At 37.7% G+C, this 26,322-nt stretch overlaps 1 protein-coding gene across 1 annotated transcript; it reads right to left on the minus strand.

Annotated features, from left to right (window-relative positions):
• Positions 1–13,222: 13,222 nt before the first annotated feature.
• On the minus strand, positions 13,223–18,220 carry LOC149075463 (uncharacterized). The gene is made up of 3 exons (XM_089245419.1): positions 18,060–18,220; positions 17,279–17,550; positions 13,223–17,106 (listed from the first exon to the last, which is right to left on the minus strand). The coding sequence occupies exons 1-3, from the start codon at positions 18,218–18,220 to the stop codon at positions 13,223–13,225; spliced, it is 4,317 nt and encodes a 1,438-aa protein (XP_089101545.1).
• Between the last annotated feature and the right edge of the window lie 8,102 nt (positions 18,221–26,322).

Genomic DNA, 26,322 nt, shown 5'->3' on the forward strand with positions numbered 1-26,322 from the left:
AAATTTGTTTTGTTGGCGTCAGGAGATTCAAGGCAACAGCTTTCTGATTGGAAGTGAGATGACAAGGAGGACCGTATAAACATTTAGATTTTTTATTTTGTTATGCACTGTATTTTCACTCTCAAAACTGGTAGAGGATAACTTTTTGAACACAGTTTGAGCATTTGTAAATTAGAATCATACCTCTACGGCAAACGATTGATGAGATGATGGCCTCATTAGCACTTACAGTACACCGTGTATAATCTACATATATGCATAGTTTATATGTATATCTACAGTTTTAAAAATAAATTTTTGCCGCAAGAAAAACTTGAAGGCGAGTTTGAAACTGTGCAGCCATATTCAATACTACTGCTTTACCAAAAACCAACTCTGGCCATATCGCTGTATTGCAATTTACTGCGATGGGTTGGAAATGACGGCGCTGTCAATATCGGTGGTCGCCTCAAGTTCGTTAAGAAAAACATCGTATCTATATTCTCTCTTGGGTTCGAACCCGGGACCGTGACAGCAATCACGGTGGTAGACGAACATCTTGCCACCACGCCACTCAGACCATATCAGTACGGGCACTCACTCAAACCTTGAAATAATTTAACGAATTGGATTATGAAAAAATTAATTGTGGTATAGTTTAAAAAAAATTAAATTAGCAATCCTGTGCAGTGTCTAACGTTTGATCAACAATATTAGAAATTTCCAAAAGAAAAATCAAAAATATCAGTTGTGGAATTTTGGTTTATATAAATATAAATATATACATTTTAGCGTATGAAATTTACATTTCAAAAACTGTTTCATTCAATGCAATTGAGATATTAGCGTTTTATGTTTCGTTTTTCCAATGAAAATTACTTGCGCCTTCTCTCTATACGAAGCTAAGAGGGACGCGCGTGCAAAATCTCGGTATACGGGTTGATTATAGTTTTTCTCACAAACTGCTTATTCGAATAAAGCTAATTTTTTAGGATATCTTAATGAGACCATAGGAGAGAGATTATGAAATAAAAAATAGTTGAATTTTCGATCACCAGGTGATAAAGTGAAACCTTTCTTATTGCATTTTACATTTTCCCATGGTCCTTATAGCGTATATAACAAGTTTCAATAGAATACGTTCACAAAACGGATGCTACATAGGTCTGAGTAGTTTCAGTATACTGACACTGTTCAAACCATTATAGCACCCGTCAGTATAATGACACTACTCCGACCCATATAGTGCCCGTTCTGGAGGACGAATCCCATTGAAACTTGGTATACGCGCTATATAGTACCACGGGGAAAAGAAAAATTCGATTAAAAAAAAGTGCCACTTTCTCACCTAGTGGGTCGGAAAAAAATCGAACTATTTTTATTTATTTATTTATAAATTTCTCTCACATGGTCTCATTAACATATCCTGAAAATTTGACTACATTCGGATAAGCAGTTTGTGAGAAAAACTACTCAGAACTACGGGGAGGGGGACTTTAATTACAATCACCCTGTATTTACCGAAAATTACAGTAAATATTCCAAGGAAAATTTCTGGGAAAACATCTACATACAGCCATACGAACAATAATCAAATCACCGTCTAAGAATTAACTATTCTTTCGGAGCGATGTTAGTTTTGCTTTAAAAGAACTGGAGATTTAAGAACAGTGTTACATCATCTAATCCATTTTCTCTTTAATGTATCGATCCGAACAGAAATATCAGACGAAAAAAAAGGTTTATTTAGGGGTTTTTTGCGTCTGTTTCTTAATCCTAAAGATTCCGCGAATCGGTAGATGATAAGATTCTCGCTAAAAGATTTCGAAAATATAAGGATAAGGAAAAATATATATTATGTGTCCATTAATCCCTTCTCTTCTTTTTTTTCCCCCAAATATTTTTCCGATAAGATATATTTCGTCTTGAGGGAATTTATTCTTTTATCCAATGGTTTTTGTGAGATTCTTGGAAATCTTATGATGTTTTGTGTTTGATAACATGATATGATATGGATTTTGTAGATTCTCGAATTTGTTTTGGGGTCTTGAGGTTATTGCGACGGGTTGATGGAAGGCTGGGTTCTATTCTTGGGTTTATACGGAAACTTTGCCCCCGACATTTCGCCTTGATATTTTACCTGCCCGGACTGTATGAGCGACCATGTGAGCGATTATATGTGTGACCAAGAGCATGACCGTATGAGTGGCTGAGTGACTGTATGAGCGACTGAGTTTGACATTTAGCCCCTGATATTTCACACACGACGTTTCGTCCCTTGTATAAATATTATGTGAGTTATATCACTCAATTGACCATTTACTGTAGACTCAACCATACAGTCACTCACACTCACATACTCACTTGGTCAGTCATACGGTCATTCACTTGATCATTCACTTGGTCATTCACGCGATAATTCGCTTGATCATTCACTTGGTCATTCACTTGATCATTCACTTGGTCATTCACTTGATCATTCACTTGATCATTCACTTGATCATTCACTTGATCATTCACGCGATCATTCACTTGTCCACTCACACGATCATTCACTTGGTCATTCACGCGATCATTCACTTGTCCACTCACACGATCATTCACTTGTTCACTCACACGATCACTCGTTCGGTCACTCACTTGGTTACTCATACGGTCATTCAATTGGTCAGTCCATCGCACACTTACTTGGTCATTCATTCAAACCAACAATCGCACACTCACCTGGTCCCTCATACGGTCAGTCATAATCACTCGCTCATACGGTCACTCGGCCAGTTATATGGTCACTCACTCATTTATACGGTCACTCACTCATTTATACGGTCACTCACCCACTTATACGGTCACTCACCCACTTATATGGTCACTCACACAATCAGTCAGTCATGCGGTCAGGGCAGGCGGTATGCCAGGTGCGAAATTTCCGGGAACGAAACGTACCAGGGGTAACATATCATTGCGAAATTTCCAGGGGCGAAGTGTCGGAGACGAAATTTCTGGATCCCTTATTCCTGTTAACCAACGGGATTTCTCGTTTGAGTCAATCTCGTGCGGTTTTCAAATTTCGAAGTGCTACTGTCGTTTTTTCGTTTTCAAAAAGCCACCGCAAAAATCTGCAACAGAAAAATACGCTTAGCAGGGTTGATAAAAAAAAACAGTTTTTTTAGTTTAAAACGTTTTCTTTTTAATTTTAATAACATTTACATTAAAAACAATAAAATTTCTGAAAAATCATTCAAACTTCTAAAAATTAATCAAAATAAAATGTTTATTAGCGTAATTAACACAATTCCCATATTAATTAACCTGTAAATATTTTTTATATTTTAATAATAAGTATTTAATTTAATTATGTAATTTAATAATAATTTAGTTATTTTATAGCTTAACTCAAGGAAATATTTTGTGTTTAAGAATTCTCTCTTAATGTTATTATTAGCTATATAATAAAGATGTTTTCCCCTTGTTACTCTTTCAATATGCTTAATTAGGATCTATTTCGTAAAAACTGTGATAAAAACTAAGCAATCACAGTGTGTTCAATGAAGCATAATTAATGCAATTTAATTAGCAATGATTTGCAATATACAGGGTGATTACAACTAAAGTTCTGATTTCAAAACACTGTAAAATAAATACCACTGGTCAGAATGACTTGAAAATTTGTGTGAATGTTCCTGAGGCAATGGAATTTTGTATGGTGAAGAGGAACTTGGTACTGGTATATATTTTTTGAGCAATAACATCGGTTGAATCGTCAAGTTTTATTTGAACTTTTAGCAGTTGCTATTTGCATGTGGTAAATAAACATTAGTACAATATGAGCAAGAATAAGACTCAATTCGTTTTTAGTTCATATACTCTTGAATTACATTTATAAAACGCTTTGCGCATTTTACTAATGTTAATTTAGTGCATACAAACACCAGCTGCTAAAATTCTTAAGCAAAACTTAATATTATTACTCAACAAATATTTATCAATATCATACTGTATTGACATTTTCTACGCGGCGCACTAATCAAAAACCGGTCGTCTCAATTTTAATCAAAGAATCATAACAGTTGTATTTTTTATTTGATAGGTAACAGCAGTAGTTCTAGTTCAGTGATGTTTCGTGCGTAAAATATATATTCAGGATGGATAACTCAACCCCCCCCCCCCTCCTTCCTCTTGCCGCATTATGCTGGCAAACCGTTTAAACCAATTAGGAAAAGTATCCAAATAACGTGTAGAACTCAGATACGTCATTCATGATGCCAGGGTTTTTATAGTTGGGAAAATAACAAAAAATCAACGTTTCATACGAGCATCCTGTCTTCAAAAACGCAATCAGGAACTTGTTGCTCTGTCTTTTCTATGGCCAACAAAAAAGAAAATCCCAGTTTATAAGTGCAATATTCGTAGAGATATTTTAATTCGAAAATCGAGAGAAAGTTCGGAAAAAAAACAACATAAGCTATATCGGACAACGCTTCCTTCCCTGTTTTATGCTGCTCTTACAATCTGCTAATTTTTAAGAAAGACTATCTTGTTTACACGTTTAAAAAGAAATACGATAAACATGTTGGGGTAAATCGAGAAGCTATCCATTCTTAGAATAAGACAACCATAAGCATTCTTTATGGGCGTTGTATAATATTTTATCATGTGTATATGTTGTTTATAATTTGTGTTAATTGCATTTTTAATTGGGTTGCTGTATTTTTGAAATATATGACATATATATTTTTATGGCATCCTTTTATCAGCCACCTCGTTGGGGATTTTGCCTGTTGTGGCGTTGTATTTGTATTTGTATTTGTATAAAACTCAAAATAGAGCAGCTTTACGAGTATTAATAACAACAAACTTTTCATTTTTGAACGCTCTCCCGATTCCAGGATTTTAAGGGTTTCATGGCGTTTGATCACGCAGAACAGAAGAAAATCTGTCACGGAACCCCATATTCCGCAGAACACAAGTTGGAAACCCATGCTATATACCGCGTTTTATTATAAAAATACCTCAATCAGAACGAGCACTTAATACTTCTGAGTACTCTCAGGTTATTGATAACCATCCTGTATTATGCTTCCACTGTTCATTGTTATCAAACTTAAGACCGGTTGACGTTTAATAAAAACAAAAAAACATAAAAATTCAAAGTCACTTGTTTAGTTTTCTTTATAAATATCCTATTTAAATGGTTTCGTAATTGTGAAATAATCAATACAAGATAAATTTTCCACATTATTACATCATTATCTAAGTTAATTAAAATACCGTCAGTGAAGTATTTTCATAAATTTTTATCAGAAGATTTTAAGAAAAATATCTCAAAATACCCTGACACTTACAAGCCATTTTACAAGATGGAAATTATGCGTAACATCGAATTTCCATACCTAATTATGCCATTCAAAGAGGATAATTTGAATATTCATGAGTCTATGAATCTACAAAAATGACGAGAGTATATTGACCGTGAGGAGAAATTACCAGCTTCATTAAGCCATTTTGATTCCACTTCTCTTTCTGAAAATCAGTTTTTTCGTATCTTAATTGATTTTCGTGAGTATTAACTTTTTTCTTTTGGTATACATCACAAATATACGTATCTAATCACTATAAGCTGTAATATTGCGTTCTTTTTTTTGGATGAATTCTTACATTCTTTATTAGACAGACCTTTTTTTTTTCTTATTACTTTTTATTGGATACCCCGTGACGAAATTCTCACAAAAGGTATTTTTTCCCTTACTGTTCCTGCCAATTTCTGTAGGCCCAATTTCTTTTTTTGCTCTTTCTGTCTATAGATAGCAGTTTCAAGGTATTTACCTTGAAGCCGAGGCGGTTCGTCTTTTCCCCTAATGCAATCTCTTTCGGCTATCGTGTAAGTAAAGAGCGGAAAAAAACTTCCGCAAAGTGTGCATTGAATTTTGTGCTCTAGGGGGCCCGATCCCAAAATCCCGAAGATTCTTATCCGAATCCTTCCAATTTTATCAGAATTTTCATCATTTACGCATTGGATAAGAAACATTTATACCCCGAAGTAAAGGGTTGTTTTTTCTGATACTTTTAATATAAATAAATACAAGTGCGAATACCATCCCACAACAGGCGAAACTCCCAACGATGTGGCCTAGAAAAAGATGCCATAAGAAATATGGTTGTCACATGTTTCAAAAATACAGCAACCCAATTAAAAATGCAATTACAAACAACATATATACATGATAAAATATTATACAATGTTCATAAAGAATACTTGGGGTTGTCTTATTCTAAGTATGGATAGCTTCTCGATTTGCCCCACATGTTTATCGTGTTTTGTTTTAAACGCGTCAATTGTCTTAGAATACTTACTACCGCCGAGGATAAGCTATTCCATTTATTAACAACACTATTAGAGAAGAAAAGTATGCTGCTTATGTGTTACCATTGACATTTGATTTTCACTTTATTAAAAAAAAGTAGAGCCAATATGGCTAAACCAGTGCCAGATTCAGAATCAGCTCCCCCAAAATCACTAAAATCACTGAATTATCTTTGGCAATAATTTATTTAATTTTTATATTAGTTTCAATGTGGTTTGTATACTGCCTATGCATTACTATCGCAATTTAATTTTCACATTATCTCGGAAACTAGACGTGATGAAAATTAAAAAAAACCATGACCTCGCATTGTCTATTACCAATCGATATTGGTGTCTCCTTGTAAAAGCAGTGGATTGATGGTGTGCTAATAATTCAAAGTCCATCCTATCCATCCCGTTGAAAATTTTGAAAACTTCGATCATATCTCGCCGACACCTGCGTTCATCATATATGTCGCAAATATATTTAACAAATGAAGTCTCTATTTTCATAACTCAAGTCCCGTGTGCCCATAAGGACACGCGTATCTCGTCTCTGCACCCCTTCAACCAAGTCTAACCAATCTCTAAACCTTACAGCATACTCCAGTCCAGGACGAACTAAGCCTTGAAAAAGCGGAAGAATGACTTTAGGAGAACGCGAAGAGACCTTTTTGAAAATGAGACCAAGCATTCTATTCGCTTTTTTGACCACCGCTGAACAATGTTCAGAAAACCTAAGTCGCTCGTCAATGAGAATTCCCAAATCGCTGACCCTAGTTGCATCCGGGATAGTGACACCATTCAACTCGTAAGAGAACCGTGCGTTGTTCGAACCAAAATGAGCGACCATGCACGCTAAACACTAAACGTCATGCTCCATTCACTTGTCCTTGCTCCAATCCTGTTGGAGTTTGTCTGAAGCAACCCGCTATTGTTTTTATTCCCGACCACTCACATTAGCTTCACGTCATCTGCGAACCCATCGATACCATGATCGAGTTTATCGATGAAAAATGAAAAAGTATGGAGCCAAGGATACTTCCTAGAGGAACTCCACTTGTCACGCCTCGTTCAATCAGAGAATTCCCCTTTCGCCATAACTCGTTGTGACCTATATCTTAACCACGATTCTATACAACTCAGAAAGTTGTCCCCAATCCCAATCTCGTGTAAACGCCTCAAGAGTTTACCATGTTGGACCCGATCGAATGTGTTCTGAAAATCAAGGCGTAAATCTAAGTTAATATAAATGGAAATTATAGATCAATAATGTTCACTTTTCAACGTTCATGACAGTGCGGGTCACTTCAAGGATTTTAAAACATGTCGCGGGACCACTTAATTAAGTGATGTGGCACATCACTGCAGGTTATTTGACTATGTGTAAACGTGACGCGAGTCACTTAATCTGAGTCAGTCCCGAAGAAAATTTTGAATTTTACATTTTCTACGTTTATTTTTGACTTTAAAACAGTCTAAAATTCGTTTTTTGTTGAATATGAATAATTTGCTACAAAAGTTTACAAGATCTAGAACTAATTTTGATGTCTCTGATCATTTCATTTAGGTAGGCTGAACTTTTTGAAGGTGTTTTCTAGTGGATCCTACAAACGGCACCACTACTGAGGGAGTTGAGTGATCTTTAAATGTACTTCAGGCCACTTGAGTGCTCTGGAACTGTGCCGCAAGTCACTGAAGTGATCTGTAAATATGGCGCAACTCACTCAAACGATCTGATAGATCTGGAATGTGCCGCGGGACATTTGAGAGATCTGGAACGGGGTCGCAGTCTTTTTAAGTAATCCGGAACTGTGCCGCAAGTCACTCAAGGATTCGGGAATGTGCCGGACCACTTGAGCGATGTGGTACTGCACCGTGGTTAACTTAAGTGATGTAGAAATGTGTCTTTTGCTTAACTTTTACAAAATTAAGATTGAGATCACGGACCACATCAGCTGATTTCAAGAGCCAAATTTGATTTGTGGGTTGTGGGTTGAGCATCTATGTTTAATTGTGGAATAATTGCCGTTTTACAAGTTTACATCGAGATTTATGTAGGTATATAGGATACTGAGATGCATATTGGTATACAAGTGATAAATAAATTTGGGTACGGTCCCCACTGTACTTGGATGTATTGAGACTTGAGTTGCTGCTCGGGGCTATAAGAAACACCTTGGGATATATTTTTCGGGCTATTTATGCTATCTCGTTAAGGTCATAGAATATCGTGAGGGAAGTGACCACAGAAAATTAGATTTTTCCCTTTCTTTCTCACACAACGCTCGTTCTATGCCACCCACTGGCTATATCTTTCCGCTTGTGGCATCTTTGCATTCCCGGCGATGACAATATAATACCGTATATATACTGTACGTATTTGCTTGTATAACAGCGAGAGTGCAATTATATCCTTTGTCTCGATGAAGAATTTTTCTAACATTGCATACGTGTTTGGAACGTTTGAAGTTATATTTAAAAACTAGTCAGTAAAGTGAAAATATCTATATTGAGTGGCTGTGATATATAGATATATACACCATATTTCCGAAATCTGTCGCTTTTTGGAGTTTAGACATTTTCTCGAATTTCTGGAACACTAGTGGGCAAATCGTTTTGAAATTTCAGTCACGTTAACTCTATGCATATTTACAATTTTCAGTGACAATTTAGTGCATTTAGGGGGGAACAACAAAAAATCAACTAAAAACGGATTTTGTCAAATCTATATGATAAATCTTGTAAGTGATTTGTGTCTTTCACAAAATATTGCGCAGTATTTGTGTGCATTTTCGTGAAAATAGCACGTATATTCACGAAGATATGAATGTTTTCCATAAAAATTCCAATTTTCATCGCATATTTTGCTTATAACATGCGGAGTTTTCAATAAATTTTTATGCAATTCACAGAAAATTCTGACACTATACGTGAGATACTGCGTATAGAAAATTGGAATTCGATAATTTGTTATTATATCAGAGAGATATGAGCATTTTTCGTAAATAATTTTAATCGCGCATGAGCAGGAAATACCTATTTTATTTTTCATAATTTGGTTGCCAAATATATATGTAATGCAACTCATAAAAATTCCAGTTGAATGCCATGAAAATTCAGAAAGATATACGCGAGGCGGTGAGCTGTAATTTAAGTTACTGGCTGATAGAACTTGGATGATATAAGGGATGTTTTCCACAATTAGTGTTTCGATTATTTTCTGTCATTTGATTTTGATTCCTTTTTTCTGATTTGATTTTTTTGTCGGTCCCCTAAATGCACTCGTGACTCAGTTTTCACTGGGAATTATTGTGACTGCAAGCATAGGCTTAGTTTAAATCTCAATAATTTGCCCAGTCTTTGTTATAGAAATTTGCAAAATTCCAAAACATTCACAGACTTCTGGTGATACAGTGTATTAAAACCAGCATTTCTCAACTTTTCCGAACCTTGAAACCGATAAAATTAGAAATTTGATGGACCAATAACAGCATAAATAATCATATGGTCCTCGTATAACACGAGACATCACGTATTTTGGCCCTGACGCTTAATACGTCCTCCCCCACGCTTAATACGTACGCCAATGCATTTGTGACAGCAATAGACATTATACGTATTACGCTTTGTGCAAATTTCTGCCGCATACTTACCTAACATTTACACAAGGGGCGAAATGTCGGGTTTGAAATGAGATATCCGATTCAAAACTCATGTAGTCGTTCACTTGATCACTCATACGGTTACTCACTTGGTGATTCATACGATCACTTACTTTGTTACTCCTGCGGTCATTTCTACGGTCACTCATACGGTCAGGGCAGATGAAATGCCAATCGGTAAATGCCCAACTTATTTGATCAGTCATGCGGTCACTCATACAAATACAAATACAAATACAACGCCACAACAGGCAAACTGCCCAACGAGGTGGCTGACTTAAACATCATGGATCCCCGAGCCATTTTTTGGAGGCCCCACCTACTACTGCTACACCACACATGCACCCCCCCCCCTCGCGGAACCCCCCAACGAATCGGTACCTGCGGGAATGTGCGTGTACGTGTAGTGCAACCTGACGTAAAGTTTGTTTCTGTGTAATGCTTGTTATGTGTAGTGCTGTCATCTGCCCCCAGTTTTTCTAACTATGAGTGAAGTGTTATGGTTGAATGATTTACCGTTGTAGGACTGTTGCTCTCTGTGGCGAGACTTTTTAACGGGGAGATCGGCTCGCATTTGCGCCTTGAAGTTGGGAACCACAGAAAACCAACTTCAGCCGACCACCACTGTGGGGTTCGAACCCGGATCCTCGCATCACGAGTCCGGCACTATAACCACTCGACCACCACAGCGGCCTCCTCATACAGTCATTCATATGTTCACTATACGGTCATTCATATCATTGCTCATGCTGTCAGGGCAGGTGAAATGTCAGGAAGTATATGTTCAACTCACTTAATCACTCACAGGGTCACTCACTTGGTCACTCATAAGGTCAGGGCAGGTAAAGTGTCACAAGTAGATGTCCAACTCACTTGATCACTCATACGGTAACATACTTGGTCACTCATACGGTCAGGGCAGGTGAAATGTGAAGGGAGTAAATTTCCAGTTTACTTGATCATAGGGTCAGGGTCACTTTCGCCGTCAGAACAGGCAAAATGTCATCGGGGGCTAAATGTCCAACTTGATCATTCATACGATCACTCACACCATCATTCACATGTTTACTTGTACGGTCATTCATACAGTCAGGACAGGTTAATTGTCACGATCCAGCTCACTTGGTTGCTTGTACCATCATTCATATGTCCTCTACGGTCGGGGCAGGTGAAATGTCAGGGCAGGCGAAATTTCCAGAGACCAAATGTAACAGGGACGAAACGTGCTACAGGAGCGATGTCGGGGGCAAAGATTCCGTGAACCGATTTCATACAGACTACATATTTCTAGATGTCAAATCAGTGACTGTTCTTCTCTGTAGTGTTCGTCCACCATAACGGATGCAACAGAGGTCTGAGTAGTTTCAGTATACTGACGCTAATTCGACCTATGTTGTGCCCGTTCTGGTCGACGTATTCCATTGAAACTTAATATGTACACTATATGGACAATGGAAAAAGGTAATACAATGAAAAAGCGCCACTCTTTCTCCTGGTCGTCGAATATTGAACTGTTTTTTTATTGCGTAAATCTCTCTCCCATGGTCTCGTTAAGATATCCTGAAAATTTTGCTGTGTTCGGAGTAGTTTTCGAGTAAAAGTATTCGCACAGAGTACGGGAACTTGAATTATGATCACCCGGTATATAAAATTGGTTTTCTGTCTGTCTGTGTGTATAAATGTTCTGCATACATATCTACAATTTTAGACCGATCGTTACCAAATGTTGCATATAGTATGCAAAACTGGGCCTGACTTGAATAGGCTGCTTTGAAAGTTCGTCAGAGCTGGGAAAATGCCCGAAATAGGCAAAAATAAAAACACTGTTGTGTCTGCTAACAATGGTTCGTGGATCCCAAGAATGACTTTTAAAACGTTATTTTGATTAATGTGTTTCCCAAACAATGCATTATATACCCAAGCATGCATACATGGTTATTCCTTTACAACAGTTTGCTATTTCATTGATGTTTGCTGTATATGGAAAAAAAACGAGCAGCGCCTCGTTAGTAAAAGTAATAATTCATGAAAAAGATTAAGAATTTTTGGAAGAAATAATTTCATAATTAATGAAAATTTAAAGTTAATGAAAAAAAAATTATTTCAGAATAATCGGAATAAATTTCAAATTTGATAAAATAAATAATTGATTATAAATAATTAATAAATCAATTAACGAAAGAACGTTGTTTCAAAATAAATAAAAAATCAATGAAAAAAAAAACAAATTCAGATTAAATAAAAGGGTTCAATAATTTGGGGGGGGGGGCACCGTTCAATAACCGCGAATGCCATGCGGATGCCTTGGTGGCCCACGGGCTTCGTGGAATGTTTAATTTACCCCCAATGCCTGTGTGTGTGTGTGTGAAAGGTTTATAATAATGACGCTGCCGAAACACGGGAAGAACCACTCTTTTTGTGCTAGGTGCATTTTCTTTAATTAATGTATATTTGTTAATTATGTACACGTATTATATTACATCGTATGTATAATTTTGTTAGCCAGCTCTTCACATGAGCTGCTTACATCCTCTCGTTTGTACCTTCCCTCCTAGAATGTCCCTCTTTTTTCACCTCCTCTCTTTGTCCACCTTTCTCTCTCCTCCGTCCCTCGGCTCCTGGTATGCAGCTGTCCAGTCCCCCGATCTGACCCTTGACCCTTCCCACGCTTTCGTCGTGGAGGGTCATCACGGATCTCACACGCCCGAACACAAGTAAAAACTCTGCCTTCATGGTTGAGTTTTTCTTTCTTCTCCTTGCGCTGTTGTTAGCACCGTAGTATGCAACGGACTTGCCATGACTCGGACCCTCGGACACTCTTTGTTTATGCTGGCATACGTATTTCTCACGTCGAGATGGTGTAGAGAGAGAGAAAGAGCCCTGGTGATTATGCTTCTTCACCCCCTTTTATGACGGGATAGCCTTCTCATTAACGGACTCTCCTCGTTTTCTCTTTCTTCCAATGCAACAGTTTCCCAACCAGCTGGGAGAATGGGTGTTTCTTTTCCTTTTTTTTTTTCACGCACACACATAACACTGGACCCTTTTCTTGCAGTAATAACAGAGCGAAGTGAACAGTTTCCCTCACCCCAAGAAAGCTGGATACTGCATATACCAAATAATAATACTAATAAAAGAAACGTTTACTGTATTCTAATGATCTACTTATAATTAATATGAAAAAAATTATCATAACTAGACTTATTTACAAAAAAAAGATTTACTCTTTTACAATTTAATCCCAATTTTCTCTACTTAACCTCGATAGAGCATCGGCTCCCAAATGCTGCGCTCCTGCCTTGTGAGTGATCTTTAAATTCCATCTTTGCAGGGCTAAAGACCACCGTAACAATTTTGGACTTTTTGGAGTCGTTTCGGTTAAGTATTTCAAAGGATTGTGATCCGTTATAATCTCCACGTTCAGGCCATGGATCCATTTTTCAAACTTTCTCAACCCAAATAATACGGCCCAAGCTTCTTTCTCTATACTGGCCCATCTCTTTTGGGTGTTGTTCAGCTTCTGGCTCGCAAAAGCAATAGGCTGGTATCTGCCTTCAACCCCTTGAGTTAAGCAACAACCTACTGCTAAGTCAGATGCATCAGTGTGTAACTGAAACGGCAGTTCTAAATTTGGCGTTGCCAGCCTGGTCACGTTGCACAGGCGTTCTTTAAGTTTCTTGAAAGCCGCATCTGCCTCTTCATCCCACGGGATGGGATTTGAAATATTGGATTTTGTCAGATTTGTCAGGGGAATCGATAACTCTGCAAAATTTTGTATGTAATTTCTATAGAACCCCATAAGCCCAAGCACTGATCTAACGTCCTTCTTAGTGACTGGCTTCTTTAGTTCTCTTATAGCAGCAATTTTTTCTTCATCTGGAGCGTGATTCCCCCCACCTATCTTATGTCCCAAGTATTTCAGTTCCTTCTGAGCAAACTTACATTTATCTAATTTAACTGTGAAACCTGATTTCTTTAATTCTTGGAAAACTGAAATGAGGTGGTGTTTATGTTCTTCCCAGCTGTTAGAAAAAATTATGATATCGTCTATATATGCTTGTGCATACTCTTGGTGGTTTCTCAGAACGTTATTCATTTCCCTTTGAAATGTCCCTGCCGCACCGGATAATCCGAATGGCATTGTTTTCCATTGATATGTGCCGTTATGAGTAGCAAAGGAAGTCAAATGTTTACTGCCCTCGTACATCTTAATTTGCCAATAACCACGCAACATATCTAAACTTGTTAACCAGTTTGCCGCTCCAGCCGTATATAGCAATTCTTGTGCATCCTTCATTGGGTAATTAGGCACTCGTGTAATTGCGTTTAGCGCCCTGAAATCAACGCATAACCTTACTGATGAATCCTTTTTAGCCACACAAACGACCGGATGTGCTATTTCGGCTGTGGATGGTTCAATCAAATTCAATTCTAATAATTCCTGGACTTGTCGGTTTACCTCATCTCTATACACCATGGGAATACTGTAACCATGGGGTTTCTTTTGAACCGCCCCTTCTACTAACTCTATTCGGTGTTCTCCTACCTTGGCAAGTTTTACTGGACCTTGAAACAACTCTTTAAATTCTGTTAGTAATTCTTTCAATTCCCGTTTTTCCATCGGTCCCAAATTAGAATTTTTTAAATCACATATTTTTTTCTCTACTACAGCTTCCTCCCCATTTACCGGTGTGAATTCTACCTGTCCGAAATCCTCCTCCCCCTCGAAAATTACATTCACTGCGTTTGCCCTAATTACATATTTCCGAATTTTGTTCTGATGCACATGTTTGCGACTACCGTCTTCTAGTTCAACTATGAATGAATGTTGGTTCTTTTGTTCCACAATTGTACCTGGCCCTTGCCATCGTGAGTATAACTTATTAGTGGAATCGGGAATCAACAGTATGACCGTATCTCCCACACTAAAAGTTCTATCTGTTGACCTCAAGTTGTAATATTTACCCATACGTTCCTGCATCACCTCCGAAGTTAGCTTAGCTAAATCTGCTGCATTTTGTAGTCGGTCCTTGAGTTTCTGTAGGTATAGCGAAGCGGGCATTGTGTTCAGTTGAGCGTTGTGATATTTTTCGGTCCAGGAAGATTTCAAAATCGATAACGGGCCTTCTGGGGGTCTACCATACAGTAGCTGAAACGGTGCCACCCCCGTTGTACTATTAGGTACTTCTCTATAAGCCCATAAAATGTAGGGTACGTGCTCATGCCATTTCCTACCCATTTCTCTTATGGTATGATGCAACATACGCTTCAACGTTTGATTAAATCGTTCCACCAATCCATTGGATTGTGGATACTGAGGGGTTGAAAATCGTGGACTTACCCCAAGTATTTTTTCGAACTCTTTGGTCAAAGACGAATTGAAATTCGTTCCATTATCCGACGCTATAACATTGGGTATCCCAGTTCTAGAAAAGATTTGCAACAACGCCTCACAAGTACTTTTTGCCGATAAACTACCTAGTGGAATGGCTTCTGCCCAACGTGTATGCTGGTCCACTAAACATAAAATATACTTATGTCCCTTCGAACTCGGTGGATCTATGGGACCAATTATATCCACATTTACCACTTGGAATGGCAGATCAGGTCTTGCCACTGGGGTAATAGGTGCTCTGTCTTTAACCTTTTCTCTTCTCGTTAGCTGGCATGCATTACACGATTCGCAAAATCTTTTGACCTCTGTTGACAAACCATCCCAAAAAAATGAATATTTGATTCTTTGGCTTGTTTTTCGTGCCCCATTGTGTCCTCCGAACACTGAAGAATGGGCTAAATTGATAACTTCTTCGCGCTTACACTTAGGCACTACTAGCTGCCCAACAGCTTCTCCTAAAATATTATCCTTGTGAAATAATAAACCATCTACCACATAGTAGCCCGATTTCTTATTTCTTGCCGCTTCCCAAAATTTCGCTAAATCTGGGCAATCCGGTTGCTCTTTTGAGAACCTTTCGGAATTTGATATAGTGTTCTCCGAATCCTGAGGGAAATTACTGATATCCGCCTCTTCAATGACACACAACCCTAACAAATTTGAATCCTTTTCCACTCCGGCTGTTATTCGTTCTTCACTGGTATCTCCTAAGGTCGGATAATCCACATTTTGTCCCTTCAGTTCTTTTAGTGTATTGGGGTGTATGATCATTTCCTCAATCAACTCCGGGGCTACAGCACACAATGTTTCTTGGTGTAACACATTAGTGTTCATCCCTGAAGCAATAGCTACTGGCAATTGTACCAACGGAACCTGAACAGCATTTCCGAAAGCACCTTCAAGATAAATGGTTGCCGCCCCCTCTAAAGTTATCCCGGGAACCACATCAGCCCTCACGACAGTCATTTCGCTTCCGGAATCAACTAACGCCTGTACCAGTTTCCCGTTAATGCTCAAAGCACACCTTTCGAGTTCATTAAACTGGCTATTACAGCTCCTTAGATACCTTTCCCCGGACACTCTGGCTAAAACTGCCCCCTCCGGAACCTTACCTTTCCCCGATGAGGCTTGGTGCACCCCTGTTTTTCCTGATCTCGGATGTCCTCCACTTCCCCCTTGTCCCTTCAACTGTGGGCAAGCCTTTTTGAAGTGTCCCTTCAATCCGCAGGAAAAACAGCTCCTGTCACCCCTTACCTGTGAAGCTTGGTTCCAAATTTGGGAGTTTTCTATGATATGAGGGTCTCTCCCTTTTTCCTCATACCTATCCATTCCTCCATAGTGCCTAGGTTTCTCTTTATTGAATCCAGAAACCAAAAATGATTTGTTCTTAGCCAAGAAGTACTTGTCGCACTCCTGGGCTATTCCAATGGGTTCCAACCATTTCTCTTTGCTCGTATTCAGCTGGATATGTGCGCCAGTCTCCCGATCTAGGGTGTTGATCAGAGCATCGACAACGATCAATTTATTAACCTTTTCAATCGTGTCGGCCCCCCTAAGTTTACAGTAATGTTCCCACCCTGTGATCAACCTGGATGCGAACTGTACGTGGTTTTCCTCTTGATACCGTTTGGATTTCCTGAAATTTTCCAAGCATGCCTGTGCAGACGGCTCATATTCCCTGAGAATCAACATCTTCACATCTTCGTAAGACACTATCGATTCCTCTGACAAATGAGTCAAAATATTTGCCGCTTTACTGAACCAGCAATGTTATCAAAATTTCGGCTTTCAACGGCTCTGGCACATTTTTTGTTCTAAAAGCTCTCTCCAAGCTGAAGAAGAACAAATTCCAGCCTTCGGACTTCCGCGGTACCTCCACCGTCAACGCCCGAATACTTTTCAGATATGTTTCAACGGAACCGCTTTCTTCCGTCCTATGAGATCCATAGCCTGATCTGATTTTTTCTAGCTCCACCTCATTAGCGAGTCTCAGTTTTTCTAACTCAAGTTGTTGTGATCGCTCTTCTTCTTGTTTTCTTTCCTCAACTATAGTTTTTAACCGTTCCTCTACAGCTTCTTCCTCAAAATTTTTACTTTTAAGTATTAACTTTCTGAGTTCAAATACTATGGCATTACCGGGATCTTCACCCAATTCTTCGGCAAGTACCCTTAAATCACATTTTTTTGCTTTCATTAGAAATGACATGATGAAATACTATTAATGTTAATTATACTCTATCAAAAATATTTTAAAATTAACCAAACAACTTGAATTTATCTCATCAGATCCAGCAATCTTAAGGTTTCAGATAAACATGCCACTCACCCCTTATTTCCAGGATCTCCATACAGCCTTGTTGTTCCAATGCGCCAGTCCCTTGTTGAAAACTCTTTCGCACTATTTCACGTCAGTTCGTCCTTTCGGTGTTCCGTCGATTCCTCCGTGCTGATTCTACTACTGCTGACATCGTCACTCCTCTATCCAAGACAATGGATTCTATCATCACACACGCGCTGCCACCAATATAATAACGACGCAGCCGAAACACGGGAAGAACCACTCTTTTTGTGCTAGGTGCATTTTCTTTAATTAATGTATATTTGTTAATTATGTACACGTATTATATTACATCGTATGTATAATTTTGTTAGCCAGCTCTTCACATGAGCTGCTTACATCCTCTCGTTTGTACCTTCCCTCCTAGAATGTCCCTCTTTTTTCACCTCCTCTCTTTGTCCACCTTTCTCTCTCCTCCGTCCCTCGGCTCCTGGTATGCAGCTGTCCAGTCCCCCGATCTGACCCTTGACCCTTCCCACGCTTTCGTCGTGGAGGGTCATCACGGATCTCACAAGGTTGAAGGCACCTGTACTAAATGATGTAACTTCAGAACTCGAATGAGACTAAAAAGTCTGGCACTAAAATCCGGTAAATATTTTTTCCCCAGAAAACGATCACTTAAGGTAATAATTTTTAACGTATTTACGATAACGTAACTATATATGTATATGATATTCTTTTGTGCCGAAATCTCAAAATTGAATTCCCCCATTATATGTGGGCGAAAGTGACTTTTCACATTTCTAATATTAGTTATTTCCAAAGGAAAAATAACATCAAGGCGTTGATTAAAGCTTTGTTTTTTTAATAATAATTTTTATTTCTTTGCGTGTATTTCCTTTGAATATATTGTATTTCACTCTCTTATAGAGAAAAGCTTATGCAAGAGAGTAATCCGAGCTGTGGGTAAGAAAAAAACATATATTTATAATTAAGATGCGGAGAGATTCGTGTATTCAAGTTAATTAAGTTAAATTGAAACTTTGTTATACAAATTAAGAAGTTTACTTTTGTCTCTGACGTAAATGTAACGCGAGAAAATTTAAATATTAAAAGCGTTGCCTCGTGTAAACCTGAAATGATTCTTCAAAAAACTAATTTCATTTCTAGTCCTGTTACCTTTGTATATTTCCTCGTTATCTCTTGCAAAAGGGAATCTTGAATCTTGACTGCATTCTCAATGGAGCTTTATTTGCATATTGCTATCTCCGTATTCTTTTTTAATGTTCAAAAACAAACATCTGATTTCCGAGAGATGAGTTTGAATTTTCCGTTTCCACATATAATAGCATTTTTCTATCAAATATTATTGCAGTCTTATCATTAAAATCGAAACAATATATAGCCAAAACATCAGATATCCGTAAATTTGAACGACAACGTTCTCGTTAAAATCTGTACTCCAAGACACGCATTAGTGTCTGCCATCCTCAAAGCATTTCTTATCGGTGCTATTTTCGGCAGTTTGAACTTTCTTTCATCGCTCTTATTCCATATTCATGGGGGGGGGGGGGGGGCAGTGATTGGTTGTGAACCAATATCATTTCGGACAAAAGCTTTAAAATCGTTCGAAACATGCATTTGTTTGCTAGATGTGTTGTTTGCTACACATGCTTGATTGTTTGTTTGCTATTTGTCGTTTTCATCAAATGGTTTTCATTATATTTTTTTGTCAAAAATAATCATTTATTACAAAAATCGCATGTGTTTTTTTAATAGCACCATGAAGATAGTAACCTTAAACTCAGCTACACTGAAAATAGGAAGAAGCTCACAGGTGGAGGTCGAGAAAATGAATTCAATTTAAAAGGAATGGGTTCTGTTAGACTCCACTTGCTCTTTCGGGTTGAAGACATTTGGACATGCACTAACATTGTCTCATAGTAGATTTGCCTTTTTACAATAACGTCAGAGGCAGGATTCACCATTTTCCTTATGTGCGTGAATAAATTTTGTATTATATAGGCAGGTCTTTTGGTAAAAAAAAAAAGTCTACTGATTTTTCCCGCGAATCGAACCCCGGTAGTCTTGCATTAGGGATAATGTGATCACCAATACACCACGAAAGACACAACTTTGCTTAGCAAGCAACCTTATGAAAAGCAGGGTAACGTGATGTTATGAAGTAGAGTTAGACTAGGAAAAGCTAAGACGCCTTGAAAAATCCCTAGCGGGCTCATCAAGGGAGAAAAAAACCAAATTTCTCTCCAATGTCAAAATGGCATCTAATCATTAAGCGAAACCACATAAGAGGACAGCTATTAGCTGTAGTGATAATTCAGACGTTACAGTGCGTATCAATGGTGGAGTACTCGTGAAACTCTCCTCCTCGAATTCTCATACCTGAACGATAACGTAACCATATCCCAAGTTTCTCAGTTTAAAGATCTCGGTGTCATAATCTCGACTGACCTCCGTTGGAATAATCATATCGATTATGTCTACCAGAGAAATGTCTCAACAAACTTTTTTTCCTTCGCCGCAACCTCAAAAATTCTATTTGTTCCTTATGCATCTCAGGTCTGGGACCCCCCCCCCCCCTTATACACCTCTAGTAACATCGACGAACTTGAATCTATCCAAAATAAATTCGCCCGCTTTATTCACGACTGCTGGTTATCTTTTAGTTCAGTTTCCGATCTTAAACTCGAACTTAATCTCTACTCACCGATTTATCTCCCGTTTAGCCGTGCTTTACAAGATTATTCATGGTCATTTAAATTTTGATACGTCCAGTATTCTGACTAAGCCTTCCTATGTTTTCAATAGACTTGACGACCCCAAAAAATTAAAACCTATTTATGCCTCTACGGATTGTTAAATTCAGTTTCTTTCCCAATACCATAGTTGTGAATGGAACAAGCTCCCCTCTACTACTGTTAATTCCCCCACGATCTCAGATTTCTTGTCAAATGTTACAAAGCATATATGTACAAATCTACGCATCCTCTTGTATGGGCCTTGAATGGCAAATATTATTGCATAAATAAATAAAATGATGAGTTGGCCTGGAGAGATTTATGCAGTGGCTAGTAAAAAAAGACAATCTTACAATCTTTTCTTCATACCACATAGTTATGACCGTGCGAAATCTGCAGACTCTTGAAGCAAATTCATATACGTATCATATTAATCGATAACAGTGAATCATAATTTTAATAAGTTATAACAATTTCATGTTACACGATCAAAACTGTGAACTATCATTTCATCTGTAGACGATTTTACTGGTATAATTATTGTCTGCTGTTGCAGGTGTTTATCGATTACCTCTTGATTTGAATAGAGTAACGTGATCAATACGCATTACTCGCCTGAATATTTCCCAAGTGTCCATTCGGTATCTCTCTCAGTGCTTCATCTAATGAGGATTACCATTGCATTTCGAATACGTGTTTGATATTATCCTCATCACTATGAGTGAATAACGACACACCAAGTTTCAACCAAAATCTAAACTGGATGCGCATCTAAAATTGGGGTAAATTCAAGATGACGGACACCTCATATTTATGAAAATATAAAAAAAATTTAAATAATTGTAATAGTATAATATCATTTCTAATAAATTATATATAATTTATAACAATTGTATTTTGTCTTTCAGTTACCGTTCCAGTATTTAAGTATTTTAGGTATCCGACGACGTTTTGTGTTTCCCAAACAAGCCTTGTTTTGTCTAAATTACACTCACAATCAAAGTTACGCCCACTTTAGTGTTGCATTTGTACATACAAGTAATCCGTGAATAAAAATTGTCAACGTGTTTTATACGAAGAATATTTTCGACATTTTACTTGCGTTTGAAACATGACTTCTAAAACTCTATTTATTGCATCATTACGAAATTTTAATGATATTTTGCTATATATTGTTCAGGTTATGAACCGAAATCTAAGGTCTATCACATATGTTTTTGTATGAATCACAGTTTTTTTTTTATAGACAAAATGTAGGATAAACTTTCAAAAAATTCACACGTACATTAACGTATTTGTGTGTGACATATGAGCATATCATGCAATGTTTTAAATTTTGGTTCATAGCCTGCAACATTACTATCTAAATATACGGTGAAAATCACAAAATATTTCGTTTTACAAAATCTTTTACAATCGTGCTTCGAATATTACCTGAATTTTGTCTAAAATTTGACATAAAAATACCAATTTTTTATGTAGTTATCGCTTATTATTGCGTACTTAATGCGTGCGGGTAAGATTGATAAGGGATTCAATGAAAATATTTCAGATTGTGGGAGATATTACTCAAAATTTAAAACCGGTCATATAATGTTCGGAGAGAAAATAAAACTGCAATATTGTAAAAGAAAAAACACAAACAGGATAATAATTATATTTCTATTTTTTATAAATTATTTTGTGATTTGATTATTTTGTGGAATCCAATAAGTGATTTTTTTGTACATATATTGTATAAAAACACAAAGCTTCAATTTCTACAATGGAAGAAAACCAGACATTTATAGTAGGGTTATTTAGAAAATAATTGAAATGTTAATCGGTCTAATAGAAGATCCTTACATGCAGACTCAATTACATCGCTATCATTAGTTTAAATTGCAATATAAAAAAAGTAAGTAAATTATTTTTGAATAGATTTTACATTGAATGAAATTCGATGGAAAAAAATCTGATTGAAATTACGGTTTTCAATCAGAAGTAAAAAAAGTAAACTTTTGTTGTTGTTTTTTGTAAACCAAACTTCTTATTCAGTTTCAACACAGCTTATTAGGGAATACTGTCTACCAAACTTACGGGTAATACAATTTTTGAGAACTTAGCCCAATCCCCCCTCAACCCTATTGGTTCGATGATTTTTTTTTTCCTTTCAACTTTCCAGGCATGTTCAACAATTAATTGGACTCGTAAACTCAATCTCACTGGTCGATATTTGGAGGGGGAAAAACCACAATAACCGAGAACTAATTAAAGAATTTTCTTATTATTTCAATTAACTCGATGGTCAAAGTTATTGATTATTTTTTTTTCATCTTGGAAAAAAAAAAACGTTTACGAAAAACCAATCGAGAACAATCTGAAACAGTATTTAGATAACCGTACTAGGGAAAATGATTATTTCTCGTGAAATCGTTTGCTCTGATGCTTGGAGTTTCTAATTTTTTCGATTGATAGTCGGAGGAACATCATTGAAATTGCATCGCATGGTGAGTTTTTTGTTTGTGATTTAGAATTGACGACAGTGTCAAGTTAGTGCGTCATTCATTAGTTAAAAGCTTCACAATTGCATTACGTAAACATGGATCGTTGAGAGCTACTGCTACTGAAGTGTAGTGAACCTGACGTGAAGTTTTGTTTCTGGGTAATGCTTGTTGCGTGTAGTGCTTCCATCTGCCATAAATTTTTCTAACTATGAGTGAAGTGTAATTATTGAATAATTGTATTGTTGTAGGCCTGTTGTTTTTGCGAGGCTTTTTAGCGGGGAGATGGGCTCGAATTCACACCTCGAAGTCGGGAACTACAGAAAACCAACTTCGGCTGTCCACCACAACCGTTGAGAGCTTCAGATGCAGTTCTAAAAAAGGCTGTGTCTGACGCACTGAAAAATTATTGATGCACGCTGTGATCATTAGATTCATGAAAAGTTTAAAATGAATTTTCTAATTCAGTATCCACAGCAATGCTACGCACGAGAAGAGGGGTCCAAGGTGATGTCTTCAGAAAGTTTTAAAAGAATTACCACTGATTCTACTAATTCAAATATGCACAAAAATACAAAAAACAACCTCCGAAGAAATAATTGTGGGTCACTCAAAAAAGAAAATTGAAATTATTAATAATTTGAACTCCAAATAGAAGCCAAGAATGAATTTAAGACCACCCCCCTCCCTAGAGTGTGAGTAAAGTCATTCATACAACACATGATGAAGAGGAACAACACATGAACAAACAAGGAAAGAGGAAAAAGAAGAGAATTCGTTTTTTCTAGAGCAAAGAAGCAGGAGAAAAGAAAATTAAAACAAGATTTTATAGATATCGCGACGAAGATCGAGAGGCGATGAGTAGCCCACTGTTATGTTATCGTTTTTAGCAATTTTTTGCAGCTTTAACAGTTGTATTTCCCCACTAATTTTTTTTTAAATTTGTTTTTAGGTGAGATGTACATAATTTTTTTAAAATAATTTTTTGAAGACAAAACCTTGGGACTCTCTCCTTGTTAGACCCTTTTTGATTATGCCAACCACTAGCGTTGGGATAACGTTGAAAAGGAAATGGACTCGTAACGATGACTGTCCTATGCCCAGAGAAGATATTTCCAACAGATGGAGCTTGCTAGAAAATCTTCACTGATGATTGTAATATGGGATGCAATTTGCATTTTGTACGATTAAAGGCCGCTACCTTTTTCAAGGATTCAGTATGAATTGGATTTGGCAAAATTGACGATTGGTGATTAAACCTGGTCTGTAGAAACTCACCGGGATATTAAAAAAATTATATGGAATTTCGTAAAATTTACCATCCCAGAATTGCAGAGCAATGTTGTTTACCATTTGGTTCCGACAGTACGACTTGACACAATTTTCCAAATCAACTGATTACCAGTTTTTGGGATTTTCCATTCTATTTCTCAGATATAACAAAACTTACCTCCTTCCTATGGAATAACTGAAGGATAGAATCGTTGCACAGACCTTGCAGACACTTAACGAATCCTAGAGCAACATAGGACAGCACCATCAGCATAAAAACACGCGTTGTTTCAAAAAATGAATTCAGCAGCACGCATGATATTTCTTATAAAAAGTGGAGTCTTAGGGGTCATTCAAGTATTACGTCATCAACGATGGTGGGGGGGGGGGGGGTTTAGATAATGCTTACGTCACCGACCAACATTTATGAAAATATGAGTTAGGATTCAGAGGGGCAGAGCTGATGACGAAATTTTGCTGACAAGAGGGGAGAGGGGGTCAAAAAATGGCTAAAAATTTGCTTACGTAATACTTGAACGGCCCCTTACACCCACGCAAGTAAAAGCTTCTGCAGCATTCCTTCAGTAGCTGAGTTGGAGGTTGTTATCCTCGTTCTGCTGTTGAAAAAACAGGTGTCATTCTGGTCATGAATCAGTTTTTTGATGAAGAAAAGGAACATTTATCTACGAAACCTTCGTTTTCGAGTGATTTGCAGAATAAAACGTCTCAAAAAGTTGGCTCAAAACCAATTCCTGGAAAATGGAGGCCTGATTTACCCCCAGTCCGATTTTTAATGTGCGTGACGGCGGGTTAGGGAGCTTCATGTGAGTAGGACTTCCAGCATTGCTTTGAGCATTGCACCAAGTTGGAGACATTCAAAGTACATTGCTTTCCAGGTGAGCTGATGTTTATATTGCCCATATTTGCAAAATGCATGGTCGCTCATTTTGGTTCAAACAACCCACGTTTCACTTACAAATTTAATCATGGTATTATTCTGAATGCAACTAGGATCACCGGTTCGGGAATTCTCATTGACGAGCGTGGGTTTTCGATTTGCTGAATTTTGGGTGTGGGAAGTTGGATAAGGCTTGCGTCATCAACCACCCATTATAACAATATGAAATATCCTTAATGACATCTAACTTTGTGCGCCAAAAAACGAGAAAAAAACTTTCGATAGTTTGTGGGCACCTGAACTAACATTCTCCCTATTGATAAGTCCCCTACAGCGGCACTTTAGTGATCTCTAATTGTTTGGCGGATCCTTCAAGTCCTCTGGAAATGTGCCCGGGCCGCTTAAATGCTCTGAAACTGTGACACGCATCACTCAAGTGATCCGTTATTATGTCGCGGATCACTTAAATAATCTGGGAATGTGCCGCGGGTAACTTGAATAATGTAGAACCGCACTGAGGGGGGGGGGGCGCTTAAGTGCTCTAAAACTGTGACACGTCACTCAAAGGATTTCTAAATGCCCCACGGATCGCTCAAGTGTTCTGGGACTGTGTCACGGGTCACTTAAGTGATCTGTGAATTGTGCCACGGGCCTACTTGAATGATCTGAAAATGTGCCACGGGCCTACTTGAATGATCTGAAAATGTGCCACGGGCCGCTTAAATACTCTGGCACTGTGCCACGGGTCACTTAAGCAATCTTCAAATGTGCCGCTTAGTGAATTTTCCCAAAATTATGTTTGAGGGGCTAGGCCACATCAGATATCCCCAATGGCCCCAATGGTCACACTTGGGGGGGGGGGTGTGGCAATGAATTTGTTAAAAATAAATATTTAGTTCTTGGCCTTCTCTCTCAAATAGCATTGAAATTAACAGAAATTGACTATAATAACATGTACCCTAAAGGTATTTCCTTTTGAAGTATTAATTTTTTAAAAATATATCTTTGCATTAAAAAAATATGGAGGAACGACCCCATGGCCCTCTCCCCCGTACGTCTCTGATCCCACCAATATGCGTTAGGAGGTAGCGAGCAGAGCTGATGAAATTTTGCAGACAAGGTATGGGAGTCAGAGTTTTGCTAACTTTTGCTAACAAGGGGGAGGGGTGAAAAATTGCTAAAAATTTGCTTACGTAATACTTGAACGGCCCCTTATGGCAAGCCCAGATATTTTGTGAAGTTGATTCACC

This window comes from Pholcus phalangioides, unplaced genomic scaffold, assembly GCF_987345545.1.
Source record: "Pholcus phalangioides strain wild (caught in Gottingen) unplaced genomic scaffold, Ppha-v1.0 ptg000015l_1, whole genome shotgun sequence".
NCBI classification, from domain to species: domain Eukaryota; kingdom Metazoa; phylum Arthropoda; class Arachnida; order Araneae; family Pholcidae; genus Pholcus; species Pholcus phalangioides.